The following is a 19,568-nucleotide window of genomic DNA, read 5'->3' as shown; positions in this document are numbered from 1 at the left end:
CCATCTCCACCCGTCCCCCCAGTACCTGGTGGTCATTCACCCTGTTGCAGTTGTGTTGTGTCCTGTCGAGCAGTGTCCGGTCCCTCGACTCACAGTCTCCACACCGATGACTGTTGACACCAGCTCCTCCATGTCATCCAGCATGACCTGTGGCGCTGGGCCCCCACCTCCAGTCTGCATTGCTGCCTTCCGGTTGGCTGCGAGTTTCTCCTTGGTCTTTCGCTTGATGTCATTTCATCGCCTCACGACCTCGTCCATTGTCCTCTTGTGCTCCCCGACAGCATTCACCTTGTCCACGATGTCCCGCCATATTCCAGTTTTGGTGCCCAATGACACGTTGGAAGTGACGAACAGTTGTTGATGGTGTTCCATCACCTCCATGACTATGATCCTGTTCACTTGCGGACTGAACTTCATCTTCCTCTTCTTCTTGTCCTTGCCCTTCCCTGTCCCCGAGGTCCTAGGCTGGTCGTCCGAGGTGCTTGTGGGGTTGCGCTCGTCCTCTGCGCCTGCTCCGTCTGCCTCCATGGTGCTTGGGTGTTGGTCAGTTTGTGTTTGGGTGTTTTTTCTACTTTTATGGTGATTTTTCCCACCTGCCAGGTGTGTGTTGCAGGCCTGGCGCTGCTTATCGCTGATGTATTCATCGTGCTTTGGCCCATCGCAGGTTTTTTAGCGTTGGGCTTTGTGTTTTTATCTCCGCCAAGGTGGTTGTATCGCGGGAATTACCCGCGGTTTCGGCAAACTATCGCATGGGGCCACCTTGTCGTGAATTCCACATTGACACGGGGTTATTTTCCCGCGATGGGCTGCGATGTGTAAGGTTGCGTTAACATTTTTTGGTGATGTTTAGCACACGTTCTTGTGAATATACCGCTGAGTCTTAAAGCGCCTAACAGAGCTTGGTTTAGAACCTTGTTTGAAAGGGCTAGCCGGCTGATTGCAATAGAAAAATGAAAGTGACTTGAATGAGAGTTAGACAATTCACCTGAGAGCTGATCAGGATCAATTCAACTGTGGCCTGGATACACAATATAAATGTTTATTATTGGGTTAGAGTTTCATTGGTTGAAAATCTAACCAAGATTTTTCTAAAGAAAGGGCATATTGTGTTCCACCAGCCAAGGAATCTTAGAGATACTGGTCACTCTTGCTAGCTTAAGAATGGCCTTGCTTTTTGAGTCCCATCTAGATTGAAGATGTGTTTGAGGTCCTACCATCTATTCTTCTGTTCCATCCCTAAAAAACAGTGAGTCATGTTACTCATGCTAGACTCCCAAAACAGATATAGAATTGTTCATGCTGTCACCTCCTATACCTCTTGCTAATAACAATTTATCTGAAATTGGATTATTAATTTGAGAGGGGGTGAACCCTCCTTACTTAATAAATGCAGCCTGGGTAGGTCAAAGCACCTTTCTGAAAGAATCTCTGCTCACACTCTGGTAGCTATGGCACAATCAGCAAGCAATCCCCAGGGAAAGGTATGCTACGTTTAAGCACTATCAACAGTTTTAAAGTAAAAAGCAAAACACAATGAAGTTCCTAAATCAATTTGAAAAATAGAGAAACATATAATGACAAAAAGACACCAAGATAATTAAAAGAGGAACTGGAGGTATGAATTTTTAAAGAGTTATGGAAAAATCTGCCCAGAAAAAGAAAAGAACAATTGAAAAACCACAGTATGCAGTGGAACGGAACCTAGGTAAAATTTCAGGCTGACTTTGATGGATAGTGGTCTGATACACGATGGGGGATCATTGCAGTCAAATATTTTTACCTTCAAACTTAGTCTCAGAAATAGATGATAGAATCTTCCACCGGGGCAAATTCCAAGGCTGTGGCTTGCTACGTTCCCTCAATGTTGGATACATCACCATGGAGCTACTGCTGAATCTGTTGTTATTTTGTGACAAAAAGTTGTCCTTCAGCCCAACAAACCTCTAGGCACCACCTATCTCTCTAGCCAGGTTTCCTACAGAGAACAGGCCTCTGTGCTCAGCTGGGCCATTTTGTAGTCAGTAGTTCATCTGCTTTTTGTGTTGATGATGCAGACAAACAGGAGGGCAACCACATGCCCTTCAGAGAGCACTTCCAGTCCCTAGGTGTCAGCAGAAATCAAGATCCTTTGAGTCAGTTGGTGAATCCCTTTCGTCTAGCACAGAGTCCTCCAAAGTAGGTCCTGGAGGGCCGATTCCATGCCAGATTTTTAGATAACTATGTTTAACTAAATGGGGATATGCGCACAGAGTCCTCCAAAGTAGGTCCTGGAGGGCCGATTCCATGCCAGATTTTTAGATAACTATGTTTAACTAAATGGGGATATGCTCAAAATCTGGCATATATCCGGCCATCCAGGACTGACTTTGGAGAACACTGTTCTAGCAGGAGTCAGAAGTTTTGTTCCTCCTGGCAGGAAATCCTTCCAGTGTAGTCCTTCCAGGCCCAGGAATTTTCCGCAGCTCTTACTATGTAACATTTTTATATAATGGTCACCCTGCCTTGTGGGTTTACAAGGTACACTTTAGGGATGATTTATTGCTATATAAAAATTGTTTTTCTTATAGGTCAAAGGCACTTTTCCTTGCCATGTTTTGGTGCAGTGCCTTTCGAATGCAGGCCAGCCACAATACAACGGTACTCCTGACAGACACACGTTTTTGTCATGTATGAGGTGTAAATGCACACTTAAGTCCACATATGACATTCAGTTCTCATGCCATTGGTTCATTTTCTGCACCAGTTATGATGGCATTAGAGGAATGTTAAAAAAATAAATTAGGTGAAACCAATTTTATTAATGCCTGTTTAGGTCCAGAGCTTTCACACTGTGACAATGAACAGCAGTGTCACAGTGTACATAATCTTAATACCAGCAAAATAGGCAAAAAATCCAGGGTGACGGACAGTAGCTAATTTGTGGATTATTAATGCATTGTGCGGTAGTGTTCTTCTTTGTAGAGATGTTTTTTCAACTCCTTCCTATATTGGAGCGGTCCTGATGGACATGGAATGTTGTTCTATATCCTGTTTTTTCTTTTTTACACTTCTTGGTCTGCAGTCTGATTGTGTCCCTGCGGCAGGTGTGCCGAAAAACGCCAGAAATATTGAACTTTTGTGCAAGAGAAGTGAGGGTGCTGGTCGTGATGGCTTTGTAATTGGTGCAGCTGGGTTTGAAAATGGTGTGGACCGGGAAGGGGAGCCAATGGAGTTTCATCAGGAGGGGGATAATGTAATCATATTTCTTCAAGCCCTGGAAGAGACATGCTGAGGTGTGTAAGACATCTGGGTGGTCACAACACCTTGCTTCATGGCCTCCAAGACACCCCTTAAAAGGTGTCTTGGAGGCCATAAAGCAAGGTGTTATGAACATCCAGATGTTTTTTACTTTGATTGGGCCCGACTGTTATGAAACTCAAGTACCTTTAGATTGATTGAATCTTACTTATTTCAGATGTGAGAGGAGATGAGCTTGAACAGCAGTCGTAAAGTCGCTTTCTGGAAGAAACAGGTTCACTTTCTTTAGAAAAGAGAGCTGGTGCCACGCCTTCTTTGTTTATTGTATTGTGCTCCTTGAGAGTGACGTTCCAAGGATGAATCTAAGTAACTTGGCATTCAGTGAAAGTTTAGGTTTGAAATCGTCAAGGTTCAAGGTTTTTACTGCTTATTGGTAGTAGTTTATGTCAAATAACAGGAATTCTGTCTTGCTTGGGTTGAACTTCAGGTACGCACTGGACAACCAGATCTGGACACTGTGCAGTCAGTATTTGAGGTCTTTGATATCTAAAAGGGAAAACTCTTTCATGCAGAATTGTGTATCACCAGCGTATTGGTGAATCTTGAAGATTGAAGTGGCTCCATGTAGAGGTTGTAGATGACAGCAGACAGTATGGAGCCCCTGGAGAGCCTCCCCATGACAGCTATATTTCCAGACCTAAAGGTGACCGTGTGAACATTCTGGTGTTGGTTTGAAAGGTAGGAGGATCAGAAGTGGAAGACATCGTTGGTGAATCCCACTCAGACTCCCAGTTGCATATGAGGGTGTGATAGTCAACTGTGTTGCAGGTAGTTGAGAGGTCGAGAAATATCAGGTGACTGGGGTCATCTTCATCCTTTGGTTCAAGGGTGACCGTCTATCAAGTGTAAGGTAGTGGTCTGCATGCGGCACCATAATCTGAAACCTGACCGGTAGTTATTAGAGGTGGGAGTAACCTGTGTAATTTGCTGTCGCTAAATGATGTAAAATTACAGCAAAATGACTTGAGATTACGAGGTGAGGAGTGTAACCTTGTATTTAGAAATATTTTCTTTGCACAAAATTCACCTTTGCGTCCTAAATTAACCCAAGGATGCATTTTGCGCTACAAAAATAGTGCTAAATGCAACACAACAGGAACAGCAGAAGCCACTCGCACTATGTTCCTGTGACCTTTGGTAGGCATTTTTGCCCAAAATGACTCCAAATTATGCGATTGGGTCTAATAACATAATTTTCTGTAATTAGTGTCACCAGAGTAAAGCAAAAATCCCAAAATTATGATGATTACACCTGCAAAAATAATATTTAATTCAGGCCTATTAGTCATGCAGGACATGGTCACCATTCATTTGATCTTCGAGTTGAACATAGACTGCTTTTTCCATGGTCTTGTCACTGAATGATAGGTGAGTAATCAGCCAGTAGTTGGCGAGGTCACCAGCGACAAGTGTAGGCTTCTTTAGGAGTGAGAGGGTCCGGCCTCTGCTTGAACCTTCTGATGAAAAAGCAGGGATTACAGACTTGTACTTTCGAACCAGGTCTCACTTCCTTCCCCCATCGCTGAAAACAATTGATTCCTCTTCAATGGTGACAGAGCTTTTCCCTCCTGCTTCTGGCTAGACACACTGGCTATATGTTAAGAAAAACTAAACCCACATGGCCAGAAGGCACACAACCTATTTGTTTCCTTTGGCTGTTGTAATGTTTTAAATCTAGATATTTTTTGCTTATTCTTAAAATGCATTTTACACTTTATTTGTAGTTCATTGTTTCTTTGTTGTTGATGAGACATAGGTTTCTTCTGTGACAGTGAACAGAGAGCACCAGCAGTTTTGTGAACAAGCTTCCTTTTTGAGAAGAATAATCGATTCATCTGTCTATGTAGTAATGTACATTTTTCATAAATAAATCTTTGAGCAAAATTACTTTCTCTAAGGTATACCATTCAGACAATGGCTGAACACATTTCTCCTCAAGTAGGATGTTGTCCGGGGTGGCTCCTTCGCTAAGGCAAAGGAGCGTCGCCCCACTGCCTTTCAGCATGACAAAAAAGAAAAAGAAAATGATTATAAGGCAATGTTATTATCATTTTATTTTTCCGTGCTGAGGCAGTTTTGTGGGGCGCGGCTGGGCAGTGCACCGGAGAGGAGTGGTGGCACCCTCCTAAGTGAACATGAATGTTTGGCTGGTCCTCTGGGCTGGCCAAACATTCACGCGCATTTTGCATGTTCTCCACCCAGACTGCATTAGAGCCTGGGTGGAGAACATGCCCAGGCTCCCATTCCCCATTTGAGCACTGAACCATGGCACTCAGACGAATCCCAATGCTGCATTGCAGCATTGTGATTGGCGTAGGGGAGCCTTGCTGCTTCCTCTTTGATCAGAAGCCAGGAAGAGGATGGAGAGGATGGAAGAGAGGTGGCGGCCGGCCGGACAGCCAGCGGCTGGTAAGTGGAATTTAAAAATTATTTTTTAACCACCTTTTCCCTCCTCCCCACTCCACTACTGCTTCGAGGGAGCAACCGTGACTGAAGTTGCCGAGTCCCTTATTATGCAGCGGCCAAGGTCACAAGTATATTTTTATGGAAGTATTATATAGTGATGTCATTATTCCGCAATCACCACTCTTTAATATGCTCCTCACTCACATTGATGTCATGTGCTTTGTAATCTAAACCTCTTTTTTGTACCTATGTGTAGTAAAAAAGATACTGGCTTTTTGAACCAACGTGTGGGCTTCAGAGAAGTTCCACTCTTTTTCTTTTCTCCTGATATTGCTAGCAGGTGAGAGTGCAGTACAGCAACCATCCATGCACTCACTCACTCTTCAGTTCATACAGTCCCTCAACATCTTCCTGAGCCTTACACTGTTCTTTCCCTGCACTACTTCTCCAAAACTCAACTTACACACTTCATTGGCTCATGCACTCACCGATCAATCTAGTCAGCTAACCATTCTCTCATTCACTCATCCATCCAGACATCCAACCTTGCAATCAGTCACTACTTTATACACGCACCCAATCAACTATGCATTCATCTGCTGTATCCATAGAAACGTGCAATCTATTGGCTTTACCAATGCTTGTCACAACTGTTACAATATCCCAATTGCATTTCATGATTTCTTTTTATGATCATTGTTCCAGAACTAAAACAACATTGCTACTTTTCAGCATCTTGTCCTTCATTTTGTCACCCCGAGTGGGACGGGTATGCTCAGACGTGAGTCCCGTGCTCTCCATGCCACTGGAATCAAGCTATCCTGGCTGAAGAGGGGTGAAACCCCGAAATCGGTCCTAGGATGCTTGTTTCCAGTCCAGGGAAAACCTGGCTTTGCAGTTCGGGCAGGACTGTTCCCATGAGGCAAAGGGTCAAGACTGATTAGCATATGGCTAGGTTCAAACTGGATTGGCATGGTGAGCAAAAAAACGATGGATTTAGGCCCTGATCTCTGTACTGGGGTGAATGTATGACATTGTTCTGCATTCTGTCCATCAACTGTTGTTTTTGCATTTGTCACCCCGAGTGGGACGGGTATGCTCAGACGTGAGTCCCGTGCTCTCCATGCCACTAGAATCAAGCTATCCTGGCTGAAGAGGGGTGAAACCCCGAAACCGGTCCTAGGATGCTTGTTTCCAGTCCAGGGAGGACCCGGCTTGGCAGTTCGGGCAGGACTGTTCCCATGAGGCACAGGGTCAAGACTGATTTGCATATGGCTAGGTTCAAACTGGATTGGCATGGTGAGTAAAAAAACGATGGATTTAGGCCCAGATCTCTGTACTGGGGTGAATGTATGACATTGTTCTGCATTCTGTCCATCAACTGTTGTTTTTGCACTACTTTCCAGACATCATTTCCTGGTTTGATCCACATTATGACAAATCTATTCCCTCAGTGTGGTCACATAAAACTTAACTTTAACCTTTTATCTTGACATCTTCCAGCACAGCCACCTTAGCATTCAATTCTCATTAGTTGGGAAATAGGTAACAGAAGGGAAAAATACTTTACTCTGAGCACAGAGGCTGTCCACTAGCTCCAGAAACTAGTTGCCTTCATCGCTTGAGCTTTGGTTTTGCTGTCACTCGCTGACTCATGAAATATTTTTGATACAGAGTGCACAGATTGAAGAGAGTGCTTGTGCAAGAGCTACCCTTGGTACCTAAAAGTCATACTACTAGGGATGAGAGTAATTTTTGTTCTTCTATTGGCTGGTAAATTTTGGCAATTGGAGAGAGTAAGTAGTGCAAAACCTGGGGCTTATTAAGATGTTTTTGTTTTTCATTTTGTTTTCAATTATCTAGTCATTTTGATGTCTTTCTCACATGCAAGCATTGAATACCTGACCAAATTTTGCTCATTTGCATTACCATCCTACCGTACACATGATCGCACCTGTTATGTTCATCTTCCAGTTTCCCAGACAGAGAAAGCAAACCTACCATATGGGAGACCCAGAGTCCTACAGCAGAACAGCACACACTGCCTCTTACACCAGCACGACTATGTAAGCGGCTACAGCCAGGACATCCTAATGCCACTCTGGACCGCATACACGATTGGAAATTCTGTATGTATCTTCATCATTATATTTTATACTACTTTATATTAGAAATATTAGTTTAGTGTGAGACTGCTAACCTTAGTTCTGAGGATTTCATATCAGACCCAAGTCTGGATTGTCTTGTGAAGATGTGCAAACTGTATTACAACATTGGAATGTTGGGAGCTCCATCGACAAGAGTGGAGTGCTACCGGCTTCTAATGGCTGGTAGACGCCCAGAGCATCAACATTTCAATGCTTAACAAAGGCCTCACAGAGCTTGAGGGGATGTCAATGCCCTCAGACTCCGTGAGGCCTTTGTTTTTACAAATTTGATAATTCTGCCCTCTAGTGGCAGAATATTCTAATAGCCTTTGAGCCCGCCGCAGCGGGCTCTACCGGCCATTAAAGGCCCGCTCCCTCGTTAAAGTACTGAGCCAAAGGCTCAGACCTTTAACAAGGGAGCGGGCTTATAATGGCCAGTATAGCCCACTAAGGCGGGCTCTGAGGCAATAGTGAGTTTGTGCCTTTGTCACTGTTTACAGTAAATGTGTCTTAATCATCTTAATCTTAATTGTTTATTAGGAGTTTACAAAGTTCCCATCCAATAATTTCTGTTGGATGTTTGTGTGACACTTCCTAATTGGAAGAGATGTTTCTACAACATCTACACCAAAATCATGGAATGTCTGTGCTTTGATGGGGGTATATGTGGTGTTACCGCTAATGTTTTCTGTTAATTAATAGATAGTTAAGTGGAAGCTTTTTAGTCAATTCTAACACATTGTCTTACTTTGCTTGCCTATTTACTCTGGTGAGCAGTGGAAAGGAATGTGAAGTACATTAATAGTGATGTGAGGAGTGCACTGTTAACACATCGTATTGCATTGTTTTCCCATATACAATGAGCAACCAATGGTGAATGAAAGCTGTTAAATATATTAGAAGCAATATCATATGAGAGGTATTTTGGTGAAAATTAAATAACACAATTGAATAGTTTACTTTTATGGAATAGCAGTTCACTGTATGCAGTGAACTGAAATGAATATCATTGCTTTTCAAAATCGTCCAACTGACTTTTTTTATCTAAGGAAAGATGTCTTTATAGGATGGGTCTGCATCTCTTTAATTAGAATGCATTACTGTGTCAAAGTTTGTTGGGCATGTATCTGTACTTGCATATCTATATGTTAATGTATATTTGTGAGGATCTATACATGCATGTGTGCCCCATAGACTGGGGCATTTAAGGATGACCTATGGATCGCTGGGAGAGCAGGGTGTGGAGAAGGGAGGGAGAGCAGGTGATTTAGAAGTCAATGGTTTTAAAAATGACTACCAATATTTTAATTGAGGGAGGTTCTGTATCCAAAAAGTGACACTCCAAATCACAAGTATGGTGAATGAAACTCTAGTTTTCTTCTATGGTTGTGAGTTTTTCTCACTAGTAATTTTTCACAGAACATCCTCAGAGGATATTTGTATTTGTCAAGATCCATTATTTGTAGGGCCCACCCAAATGTGAGGTACCAGGAGTATTGACCATCCGTTTATAGGGAACAATTTTTTAGATTTACCTAGCTATCATTTTTTATGAATACACAGTGATGTTCAGTTCCTAAAGACAGAAAAAGTGGTGTCCTTCCTCATTCACTTTACCAAAACATACATATATAGCCCTTTTGATAGGTAAAGTGGATGTTAGGTATGTGCTATTTTGAGAAATAAGGACTACAGACATTTAAGCAATAATTTTGAGTTAGGAACTATTCAAGGTGTAATCTGCACCCTGGGCAAAACCACAGGATTTGGGATTTACGGGGTGTGCAATTTGAAATTCAATAATAGTTTTAGACCTTGGAATGTGGGCCAAAACACTTTGGGGCATATTATCTAGGAAGTGGTGGTGAGAGGCGTTAGCCTCCTTGGCTTAACGCCTCTCATCGTCACTTCGGAAGCGCCAGGCTGCACCATATTACCAAAGATATGGTGCAGCCTGCCGTTTTCCCCTGCGATGGTGCTAAGTCTCACGACTTAACGCCAATGCAGGCACCCTTGCACCAGAGTGCAAGGGTGTCCGCAAGCAGGGAGGTTTGTTTATGTACAGGAAAGTGTCCCTTCCTGTACATAAACATACCTAAAATGCCATTTTGTAACTTACATTTATGCTGCTTCATGCAGCACACATGTAAGTTACAAAATGGCATTTTTAAAAACAGGTTTGTTTATGTACAGGAATGGACACCTTCCTGTACATAAACAAACCTAGGCATTTTGCTTTTTCCATATGTGCTGCACAGGGCAGCACACACGGAAAAAGCAAAAACAAGGAGAAATTAAGCATTTCTCCTCGTTTCGCCACCTTAAGACCAGGATTTTCCTGGTCTTATGTTTGGCGCTGCCACCTATTATCGCCTCTCTTGATAATAGGTGGCAGCGTTGAAGTGAGTGGGTGGAACGCCCACTCCAACACACACTGCACGCCCCTTTCACGCTAATTTTAGCATGAAAGGTGCCCTATTACCAAGGCAGCATTATGCCACAACGTGGCTTTTAGCCACGTATGGTGGTTTAACGCTGCCTTGGTAATAGGGCACTGACCCTATCGCCACCACAACATCACAAAAAGTGACGTTGAGGTGGCGATAGGGGGTGGTAATATGCCCCTAAAGGCCTTATTACGATTGCGGACTGTGAGACCGCCAAACGCCATAGTTTCGGGCAGAAACCATCCGACAATGAGCCGTTGGTCCCACACAGCCCTTTAGGATATCACCATCGTGCAAGCAATTGTAAAATGCTTTTTTCTACTGTGGCTTGTGCTGTGGCCCAGGGCTGCAGAACAAGGCACAGTAGAAAAAGGCACTTTGTAAACATCTGTGTGCCAGGCACCATGTGACTTCTAGCATACAGTGCATGGATGTGCAGGGGGACACCACATGTGCCCCCCAGGCCAATTAGCGGTGGCCCACAGGGGACAGGGGCCCTGCTTGGGGCCCCAAAGTGCATTTCTGTCTGCCTTTTCATGTGGTAGGACCACCATGAAAAGGCAGTCGGAAAGGGACATCCTAATCCCTACGTCGGTGCCTGCACAGCCACCAACTCCATTGTAGGAATAGGAGTCCGACCGCCGCCCGCCCGACGCGATCTTGGATCCTGTCAGAGGCGGCGGTCTTAACTCCCAACATTATCGCTCTGACCGCCTGCATCGTACTACGGCAGTTGGACCAATGCCCTGTCTGTCGGGCGGACCGCCACCGACGGTCTGCCAGTGGCGGTCCACCCGACATCATACTGAAGGCCTAAATGTGTGTCTTTACCTGTTCTGAAGTTTGCAGACTTAAAATTTGTCCTATTGGCATACACAGGTTGTACAAGGTTTTACTTGGTGAGCAGAATGAAGGCAAAAAACTGCAGTGAGCATATTGTCCCTGAATTGCATTTCCTACTTCAGGTTCAATCCACCTTTTCACCCGAGATGGAATTCGAGCCCAGCTCACAATGAGGAAACAAAGAAAATGATGGCTGAGATGCTTGAATTAATCACAGCCAGGGTTATTACAGGGGCTACATTCCAGTCCATCTTTTTGAAGCAGGACCAAGGCTGATTTTTCTAATGGCTAGTCTCTGTCTGAAGTGGCATAGTGGGCAGCCCTAGCAATTCCTGCTGACTGACATGAATTTATATATTCCTTCCATCATCTAGTTGTAAGTAGCAGTAGGTGCGCAGACATGGAGCACATGCTCACGTTGCCACAGTACTGAAGTTATACCTCTTGAGTGGCCTAAGTAGGCTGAACCAGGTCTGGGGATCCTTGAGTTCCCATTTTGGGAGGATGTCGCCTTGCAGTTTGGGCTGGGCTGGTCACCAACAATTATAATATTTGGTAGTCAAACAAAGTCTGGTGCCAACTTGATACGGTGGTCATTTTTCAAAGCAATCAATTTCTGTTTATCATGTAAAAATCCTCATTTTTTAAACAACATTTACACATAGTCATGTTTACAAAGACTAAAAAAACACTCAAGGCCAGATGTTGGACCTGGCACCATTGGCGTGGGTCTCCCTTCCATATTTTCACTGTTGCCTCCTGTGTTTTTGCTATGTTTTTGCTGGTCTAGATGCTTTGGGCACTTTGCCACTGCTATTCAGTGCCAAAGTGCCAAAGTGCAAGTTCTCCCTATTGTAAATTGTTGTATTGGATTAGTGACTCCATGTTTGGCTTATTGGCTTATTTGATTTACTTGTCAGACCTTGATACAGTGCACCATGTGTGCCCAGGGCCTGTAAATCAAATGCTGCTGGTGGGCCTACATCATTGAGTGTGCCACCCACAGAAGTAGCTTTTAAAATATGGCTCAGGCCTGCCATTGCAGAGCCTGTGTGCAGTCTGGGACTGCCATGTCGACTAGGCAAGTGCACCCACTTGCCAGTCCCTAAACCTTCCCTTTTCTACATGTTAATCACCCCTAAGGTAGACCCAAGGGCAGGGTGCATTGTATGTGAAAGGTAGGATATGCCCTGATGTGTGTGGCTTGTCCTGATAGTGAACTACAGCCAATTTCGTTTTTCACTATTGCAAGGCTATCTGTTCCCATAGGCCAGAATGGGCAGTTTGATTATAACATCTTATAATCCTAACTGACCCTAGGAACTAGATAGGAAAATAATGTTTAGTATGCCTGAACTCCGAATGTTAAAATACATCTTTTAGTGTGGGTGCTTTTTCATTCTGTGTTTGAAAATACCACTTTTAGAAAGTAGGTATTTTCTTGCCTAACCATCCAGCCTGCCTCTGCTAGGTTTGTGTATTCCATGTCTGATTTGTGAGCGACAGGGGGCGGGAGAGTGCTTTGGCTCCAGCAGTCTGATGGGTCAGGACTGGGCTGAATAGGACCTGCATTGAATAGAGAGTAGGGGGAGGAGATTTCCTTTAACTTGCCTGAGCCTTCATAGAATAGAGAGTAGAGGGAGGAGATTTCCTTTCAGCTACCTGGGCAAGGTCTGCTTTCAACAATGCTGTCTCCCCCTCCTGCCCGGAAGCTGCACCAGGGAGAACAGAACTGGTTTTGGCTGGGCACAGACACTCTCTGCCTTAAGAGAACAAAGGATTTTCCAGTATAGATATTGGGGCCCAGACCCCACAACTTTAGATCACTTCTGGGAATCAAGACAAACCTTTGCCAAGGAGAGAAACCAGGGAAGCTGAAGGAGGAGACTGCCCCTGTGCTGTTTGCTGGTTGGGGTTGGCCTGCAGTGGTTACTCATTGCCAAGGAAAGGAGAAAAGGAAATTTGCGTGTACTTTTACTATCTTGAGTAAAATCTCTAAGGTCTTGAAGTTGAGCTTGCCTCCTGTTCTGAAGTCTCAGGGACACAAAGACTTCACCACCAGCTCCTCCTGAATGTCCTTGCTGGGAATTCTACCTGCAGTGAGGAGCCTGCTGTTGTTTTGGGCCCTCTGGAAACTGCGTGTCGATGGGAGCTGGAAGCGCGACGCAATGAGGAAGACGTGTATCGCCGCAGCAGCAGTTGCCGTTGCATCGCCAAAGAAGCGTGTCGCCGCCACAGCTGTTCGCCGTCGCATCACTGATGAAGCATGTTGCATCACCAGAGAAGCGTGTCACGGCTCTAGAGTCTACCGAGTTCACCGCACTGCCGTAGGGCATGCACGCATCGCATCCATGTTGTCGCATCGCATCAAAGACGCCATTTTGTCGCATCGCACAGGATCATCGCATCGAGGCGCCATCTTGTCACATCGTAACCGGAATGCAGTAAGAAACCAACGCATCACCTCCTCTCTGGTAAGGAACCGACGCATCACCTCACCTGCGCTGCAGTAAGGAACGGACGCATCACCTCCCCTGAATCAAGGAACCGACTCATCACCTTCCCTGCGACCCTTTTGTTTGTTTTGCGAGAAGCATCAAAGGTACTTTGAGAGTAAAGTGTTGCATTTACCATCTACATTAAACTAAGCTATTTCTACCATTTGAAAGTCATATTTTTGAATACTGTATTGTGGATTTTTGTCGTTTGGTCTTGTGTTAGGTCTAGATAAAGATTACTTATTTTTCTAAACTGGTGTGGTGTCCATTTGTAGTGTTTTCACTGTGCTACTGTATGTGTTCACAAATGCTTTACACACTGCCTCTGAGATACGCCTGCCTGCTCGTGCCAATCTACCAAGGGGGTGAGCAGGGGTTATTTTAGGAGTGTAGACCCCTTACCCTGACTAGAAACAACGGCCCCTACTTGATCAAAGGTACCTACCTCTGCCAACTAGAGACCCCCATTTCTAACACCAGATATAAAGTGTTGGTACTTTGTCCGTCAGGGTGAAGGTGTAGGATTTTTGCACTTACTGCCCCTGTGCCACAGTCAGGTGCAGGATCTGAGGGCTCAGCTGTGCCTACTTGCACTGCTGCCTCCTGTCGCACATCAGTGATTTCAGTTTCCAGACAGCATCCTCAATGGGCAGTGCATTTTTGTCTTTGCCACGCGGGTCGGCTCGACCTGAGCGCACACAGGGGATTGTGGGCATTTCGTATTTCCACATGCAGGCAGTATTTGAAGTATTCCTTGACACTGCATAATTCCATGGCAGAAGTTCTCCCTTCTTTGGTATTGTATTATTCCAATTCTAGTGTGACAGGGGACCTCAACCCTCAAGGGTGAGCCTAGGCTTTTACCCAGTTTTTTCAAATTTGAGCGACCTTGTGGTTGACTCTCTTCTGCCTCTTTTATGGTCTGACCACCTAGCCATTCCCTTTCAGGTATCCCTGCACAAAGCTTACTCTAACCCTATCTCTGGTCAGAAGTTTAGATCTAGGAAATGGGCCAAGGTTACTTCCAGTAATTTTACTGATACCTTGGCCACAAATGGTCCTCAACTTGACCTTTGTGTCACTACGGCTAATAAGCAAGATGATGACTGAATTTCCGGAGCTCTGGATTATATTGCACCTATAGTTGAGAGAGTAGCATGTAGAACCAAGCCCTCAGCGGACTGGTTCAACGAGGAACCATGCTTAAAAAGAATTGTAAGCGCTGTGAGAGCATTTGGCTCAGAGACTTTGAGTTAGTAAGGACGTCTAGTAAGGACGTCTACTGTCCAACCTTAACATTTTTATCATACTCACATTAGACATGTGCACAGGGAATTTATGTTAGCAATATTGAGCTGGCTCAAAACTCTTCCAGAGAGATTTTTTCTATTGTCAAGACTTTATCCTTGATAGATCATGTTTCCGCTGCTATTCCCCCTTCAGAGGGCAGCTGCAGCACTCTGGCTGAATATTTATCTGGCAAAGTAGTAGCCATATATTCTTCTTTCCCGTAGGCCGCTAGAAATGCCCCCTGCCTTGATGTCTGGTTCGAGCGTTCTGCAGACTTTGATAGATTTCTTCAGTTTAAACCTATCGAGCTCTCTGAGCTACAGCCTTGCATGTCATTTGTCAAGCCTGGTTCTCCTCTCGATCCAGCTTCCCCCAGTATACTCGAGCATGGAGTGTAAGAGCTTCTCCCTGTATTTAGAGATCTTCTTAATAATTCTCTAGCAGTGGCTCAGGTGCCACTTAGCTGGAAGCATGCTTTGGTGATCCCATCACTTAAAAAGCCTTCTCTAGATCCCTCTAAACCAGAGAATTATAGGACAATTTTGCAGCTTCCTTTTCTGTCGAAAGTGGCAGAAAGTATATAAATCAGCAGCTCTCAGGGCTTATTGAGGAAAATAATCTTTTGCACAGACCTCAGTCAGGCTTTTGCCCTCGGTATTGTACGAAGTCTGCTCTTGTTCCCGCCTCTTGAGTCCAATTATTGGTGCACAATGCACATGATAGAGACATATTGTTAATAATTGAGCAATCAGACTTCATGCTCCTTAAGTGTTTATCCTAATTAGCAAATAACACAATAAAAAGGGTAGGGGCCTTGCCTAACTCATCGAGTAACAGCGGATGACGGTTAGAGTCAGGTGAATGGTGGAACAGTTGTTAAAATACGAGAGATTCCCATTCACCAAGCCACTAGGGATCCCCATGTCAATCAAATATTACTTCATGAACAACCATTGATGTCGTCAGATACTTTTCTGAGGGCGAGGAAGACCAGACATAGCTTTTCCTTCTCTGGGTAACATATTTTATGACAATTTTAGGAAAAACAAAACACCCTATCGTTTTACTTTACTTTCCTAGCCCCAGCATGCCAAGATCAAAAAATGCGTGAACAACTAAGCTCTTCTCATATGCTTTCTGAAATCTAGAGTTTATTGAGGAATCCCATTCATGAACGTCAGAATAAATTAAGGATCCGAAGCTACGCTATTGCTTCACCATAACACAATTCTGAAAATGTTCTCAGTTTTCCAGAGCCCATGTGCATTTTTCTTTTGTAATTTACTTGTTATAAGAAGACCTGCAGACATTACCCCAAGCTTTATCACCCCTCCAACCTGATGAAGCTTCCTTTTGAAGCAGGGCACTATCTTCTTGCCTTGTGGTGAGTGCAATGAGATTTGGCCAACTAAGACAACATTTCTATTATTTGCCAACAGCAGCAAAAGACAGTACTAACAGGCTCAATTACATGAACCATGACCACTTCGAACCCCAACTTTCACTGATAACTGAGTCACTTGATTTCACCGTGGACACCAAACTCGCCCTCAAGGAACAGTCCACCAAAAACCAAAGATGTCCTGGTGCCAGCTCCTTCTTCTAAAGAAAGTCAAACCGTTTCCTCCAGAGAGTGACTTCAGAACTGCTGTTTCAGCCCTCCTACTCTAGCATCTGGATGATGGTGATGCCCTTATCCAGGGCCTGATGAAATACGATTGCCCCATACTGATGCAACTCAATTGGTGTCCCTTGCCAGCCTGCACCGTCTTTAAAACCAGCTGATCATTTCAAAGGTATCCCAACCAGCTTCCCAGCTTATTTTGCAGACCAGCTTACTATGTCTGTTGGTTGATGGCACACTCACAGCCAGGACACCATCAGACTGCATACTAAGAAATGTATAAAAGAAAAACGCAAGACAGCAGCCCTTTTTCCATCTTTGCACCTACAATCTGTAACATCATCCAGTTATCCATCACAACCACACTCAACGCACTTCAATTTAGGAAAGAGATGAAGACTCACCTCTTTAAAGAATACTTCAGTACAGTACATCAACCATCCCCAACCCAGGTTGCTTTCCAATTACTCATTGACTTTATGCTTAAATTTGACCATGTACAATACTCCGGTGCCTTTTATCTAAGTTTGTGCTTAAGAAATAACATTAAAATACATGGAGAGTCTCCGTGGTTATCTCTAGAGTTTTGAACCACCAACACATTATCCCATTTGATTATGCACCTGCAGCTGGGCAAAATAAATGAACATTTGTTAGAAATTGGGTTTCTGGTTGCTAGAGCTATACAGCTTGCCCAAGCAGAAACCACAATTCTAGTGAGGGTAAGTAAACCACACACTCAAATTAGCCTGTGCTCACCCTCTGGTAGCTTTGTGCATGGCAGTAAGTCTTAACATAGAAGGCAATGTGTTAAGTATTTGTGCACACTTAAAACACAGAAAACCAGTGGAATCACCACAAAAAGACTCCACACCAGTTTAGAAAAATACTACTCTTTGTACTTTGGAAAATAAGAACTAACCAACAGAAATCCAATGAATACTTTTCAAGCTATGCACACTTTCAAAAAGGTTAGCACAATTTCCTGTTGCACGATAAATATCACAGATCCAAATAATGGTCGATAGATCGGTTTCTGCAGAGCTCCTGCGTAGAACAGGTCTCAGCAAGCACAAGTGAGTTTCAAGGGGTATGGGGTTACTCAGCCGATGTCACTTCAAATTAAAAGCCACCTGTGAGGGAGAGAAGGTTGCCTACAAGCACCATTAAATGCCCGCAGCACACACAATGCCTTGCCTTGGGAGGCAGTGATGCCGAGGGAATGAGGCGTCAGTTTAACTACACACTCGCGAGAAAGTAGGCCGTCAGCAATCCCCCGTCATCGTCAGACTCGGAGGGGTGGATGCGATGAAGCGTTCTTGGCCCGGGGGAGTGAGACTCTGTGTTGTCAGTGAACCCCATAGGGGGAAGGGCTTAGATTAGGCGTTGCAGGTGAGTCCTTCGATTGTCAAGGCAACGAGTCGTCGACACCCGTAGGGTGAGGAGATGAAGCATGGCTTCATTTGTGAGCCCTGGTGCTGCCAAGGCAATGTGTAAGTGACAGGCCACAAGCTGTGTTGGAATATCTGCCCAGGGCGCTACGGTGCTTTGTGCAGAAGCAAGGTGCTCCGATTCCAACATAGTAAAGCACTTGATCTTTGTCCAGGCAGTTAGACGGTCCGCGTTGAAAGGGCTTCTCTCAGAGCTGCTGCATCTTTGGCAGAAGCAGGGTGCTTGGTTTTTTGCAAGGCCCGCTGGCAATTGGGCACGCGCTGAACTTTGTCAAAGGTACAGCTTCCGGACTCACGAGTGGCAGAGTCCCACGGCAGCGTTAAACAGGTGAAGCCTTTAATAGCCCTGAGCGTTCATGAACAGAGGGCAAGCCAGCAAGCCCTTGGAGGTACTTAGGATTTCAAAGGTTTTTGAGAGTAGATTTGGTCTTTCTCACTGCAAAAGGCAGCAGACCAGCACATCAGAGCAAGTTGTAAAGTGGCAGTCCCTCCTGGCAGCACAGCTCCTCTTCTTGGCAGAGTCTCCTTAGGACCTAAAAGTGAACGGAGTACATGCTGTCAGAGACCAAGTACTTATACCCATTTTAGTTTATAAGCAGGCAAACGTCAAAGAGACCTTTGAACCTCACAAGGTACCTGCCCCTCCTTCCCTGGCTCAAGATGCACTACAGGGGAGTATTCAGCTCTTTGTGTGTGGACAGGCACAGCCCTATTCAGGTGCAAGTGTCATCTCCTCCCTCTCACTCTAGCTCGGGTACACCTATCAGCCTGGTGATGGGCCATCAGCATATGCGTGGCACACCTCAGCTCCCTTTGTGTGTGGCAGACTTGAGGGAATGCACAAATCCCAGCAGTCACCCCACCCAGACGTGAATTCAGAGACAGGCAAAGGCACTGAATGGTAAAAGTAAGAAAATGCCAAATTTCTAAAATGATCATTTTCAGACTTACAATTTAAAATTTGGCTTCACCATAAGTTGTGATTTTAAATTGTGAGTCCAGAGACACAAAACTCCAAATTTCTATCTGCTTCCAATTGGAAATTATAGTTAAAAGATGTTTAAGGCAATCCCAACGTTAACCTACAGGAGAGATAGGCCTTTAAGTAGTGAAAAATGAATTTAAGAGTATTTCACTACCAGGACATGTAAAACTTAAAAGTACATGTCTCGCTTTTTAAATACACTGCACCCTGCCCATAGGGCTACTTAGGGCCTACCTAAGGGGTGCCTTACATGTAATAAAAAAGAAGGTTTGGGACTGGCAAGTAGGTTAACTTGCCAGGTCCAAATTGCAGTTTAAAACTACACACACATGCTCTGCAGTGGCTGGCCTGAGCCATTTTCAAAGAGCTACTGAGTGGGTGGCACAATCCGTGCTGCAGACCCGATAGTAGCAATTAATTTACAAGGCCTGGGCACATATGGTGCACTTCACTAGGGACGTATAGGTAAATTAAATATGACAATTGTGGATAAGCCAATGTTACCATGTTTTGAGTACAGAGCATATGCACTTTAGCTTTGGTTAGCAGTGGTAAAGTGCCCAGGGTTATAAAAACAACA

The 19,568-nt window shown here is 44.5% G+C and overlaps 1 protein-coding gene across 8 annotated transcripts in view; it reads left to right on the top strand.

Moving 5' to 3' along the window:
• ENPP3 (ectonucleotide pyrophosphatase/phosphodiesterase 3) overlaps nucleotides 1–19,568 on the top strand; it is a 783,610-nt gene that overhangs the window by 553,786 nt on the left and 210,256 nt on the right. For all 8 annotated transcript variants that reach the window (XM_085611575.1, XM_085611577.1, XM_085611569.1 and 5 more), the window contains exon 21: nucleotides 7,678–7,832. In XM_085611575.1, the coding sequence (XP_085467701.1) occupies nucleotides 7,678–7,832 (155 nt within the window). The remainder of the gene's footprint in view (nucleotides 1–7,677; nucleotides 7,833–19,568) is intronic.

This window comes from Triturus cristatus, chromosome 6 (assembly GCF_964204655.1).
Source record: "Triturus cristatus chromosome 6, aTriCri1.1, whole genome shotgun sequence".
Taxonomy (NCBI): Eukaryota; Metazoa; Chordata; class Amphibia; order Caudata; family Salamandridae; genus Triturus; species Triturus cristatus.
Note: the sequence above shows the minus strand (reverse complement) of the source record. Positions and strands in the feature narration are given on the sequence as shown.